The sequence below is a fragment of the Pteropus alecto genome, unplaced genomic scaffold (assembly GCF_000325575.1).
Source record: "Pteropus alecto unplaced genomic scaffold, ASM32557v1 scaffold87, whole genome shotgun sequence".
Classification (NCBI taxonomy): domain Eukaryota; kingdom Metazoa; phylum Chordata; class Mammalia; order Chiroptera; family Pteropodidae; genus Pteropus; species Pteropus alecto.
This window is the reverse complement of record NW_006443225.1, coordinates 10,591,651-10,592,616: the sequence shown is the minus strand read 5'-3', so window position 1 is coordinate 10,592,616 and position 966 is coordinate 10,591,651. Positions and strand designations below refer to the sequence as shown.

The 966-nt window shown below is 61.6% G+C and overlaps 1 protein-coding gene across 1 annotated transcript in view; it reads left to right on the top strand.

The window, feature by feature from the left end:
* Nucleotides 1-105: 105 nt before the first annotated feature.
* VCPIP1 (valosin containing protein interacting protein 1) overlaps nucleotides 106-966 on the top strand; it is a 27,006-nt gene continuing 26,145 nt past the window's right edge. The window contains 2 exon segments of the mRNA XM_025041132.1: nucleotides 106-962; nucleotides 965-966. The exon segment at nucleotides 965-966 is cut by the window's right edge and continues 1,872 nt beyond it. Of these exon segments, the coding sequence (XP_024896900.1) occupies nucleotides 404-962; nucleotides 965-966 (561 nt within the window). The 5' untranslated portion in view covers nucleotides 106-403.

Below are 966 nucleotides of genomic sequence, written 5' to 3'. Positions count from 1 at the left end.
TATTTGTAGTTCTTTATGTACCTAAGATCCTAGCACTCGACGGCCAGGAGAGAGGCTGGAGGACTCTAATTCCCAGAGGGCAGAGCGGAAGCTGCGCCTGCGCATTCTCCGTGAGGGCGTGTATGTCTGTGTGTCTGAGGGAGAGAGAGCGAGAGTCAGTGAGTGTGAGTGCGGGGTAGGGTGGTGGCCGTTACGTTCGGGGCAACGGCTACGGCAGTGGAGAAGTAAGAAGAGAAACAACGTCCGGTGCTTCCGCCTTCGCTTAGGAGGAGGAGGAGCTGGTAGGGAAACGAAAGTGATTCGCTCTGGACCTGCTCTAGACCCAGTCGGGCCGGTGGGCGTCTGGGCTATGAGCCTTTGAGGGTCGCTTGGGACGCGGAGCGAGACTCGAGAGCCGAGAGCTATGTCTCAGCCGCCGCCGCCGCCTCCGCTGCCGCCGCCGCCTCCTCCCCCTGAGGCTCCGCAGACTCCGCCGTCACTGGCGGCGGCGGCGGCGGCTGCTCCGGGGGGCCTCTCGAAGCGGAGAGACCGAAGAATCCTCTCCGGAAGCTGCCCAGATCCGAAGTGCCAGGCGCGTCTGTTCTTCCCGGCCTCCGGTTCTGTCAGCATCGAGTGTACCGAGTGCGGACAGCGGCACGAGCAGCAACAGCTGCTGGGGGTGGAGGAGGTGACCGACCCGGACGTAGTGCTACACAACCTGCTGCGGAACGCGCTGCTGGGGGTGACGGGGGCACCCAAGAAGAACACGGAACTGGTAAAGGTGATGGGCCTTTCCAACTACCACTGCAAATTGTTGTCGCCCATATTAGCTCGGTATGGAATGGACAAACAGACAGGCCGGGCTAAGCTTCTCCGGGACATGAACCAGGGCGAGCTGTTCGATTGCGCTTTACTGGGTGACCGCGCCTTCCTCATCGAACCAGAGCATGTTAACACGGTGGGCTATGGCAAGGACCGCTCCGGAAG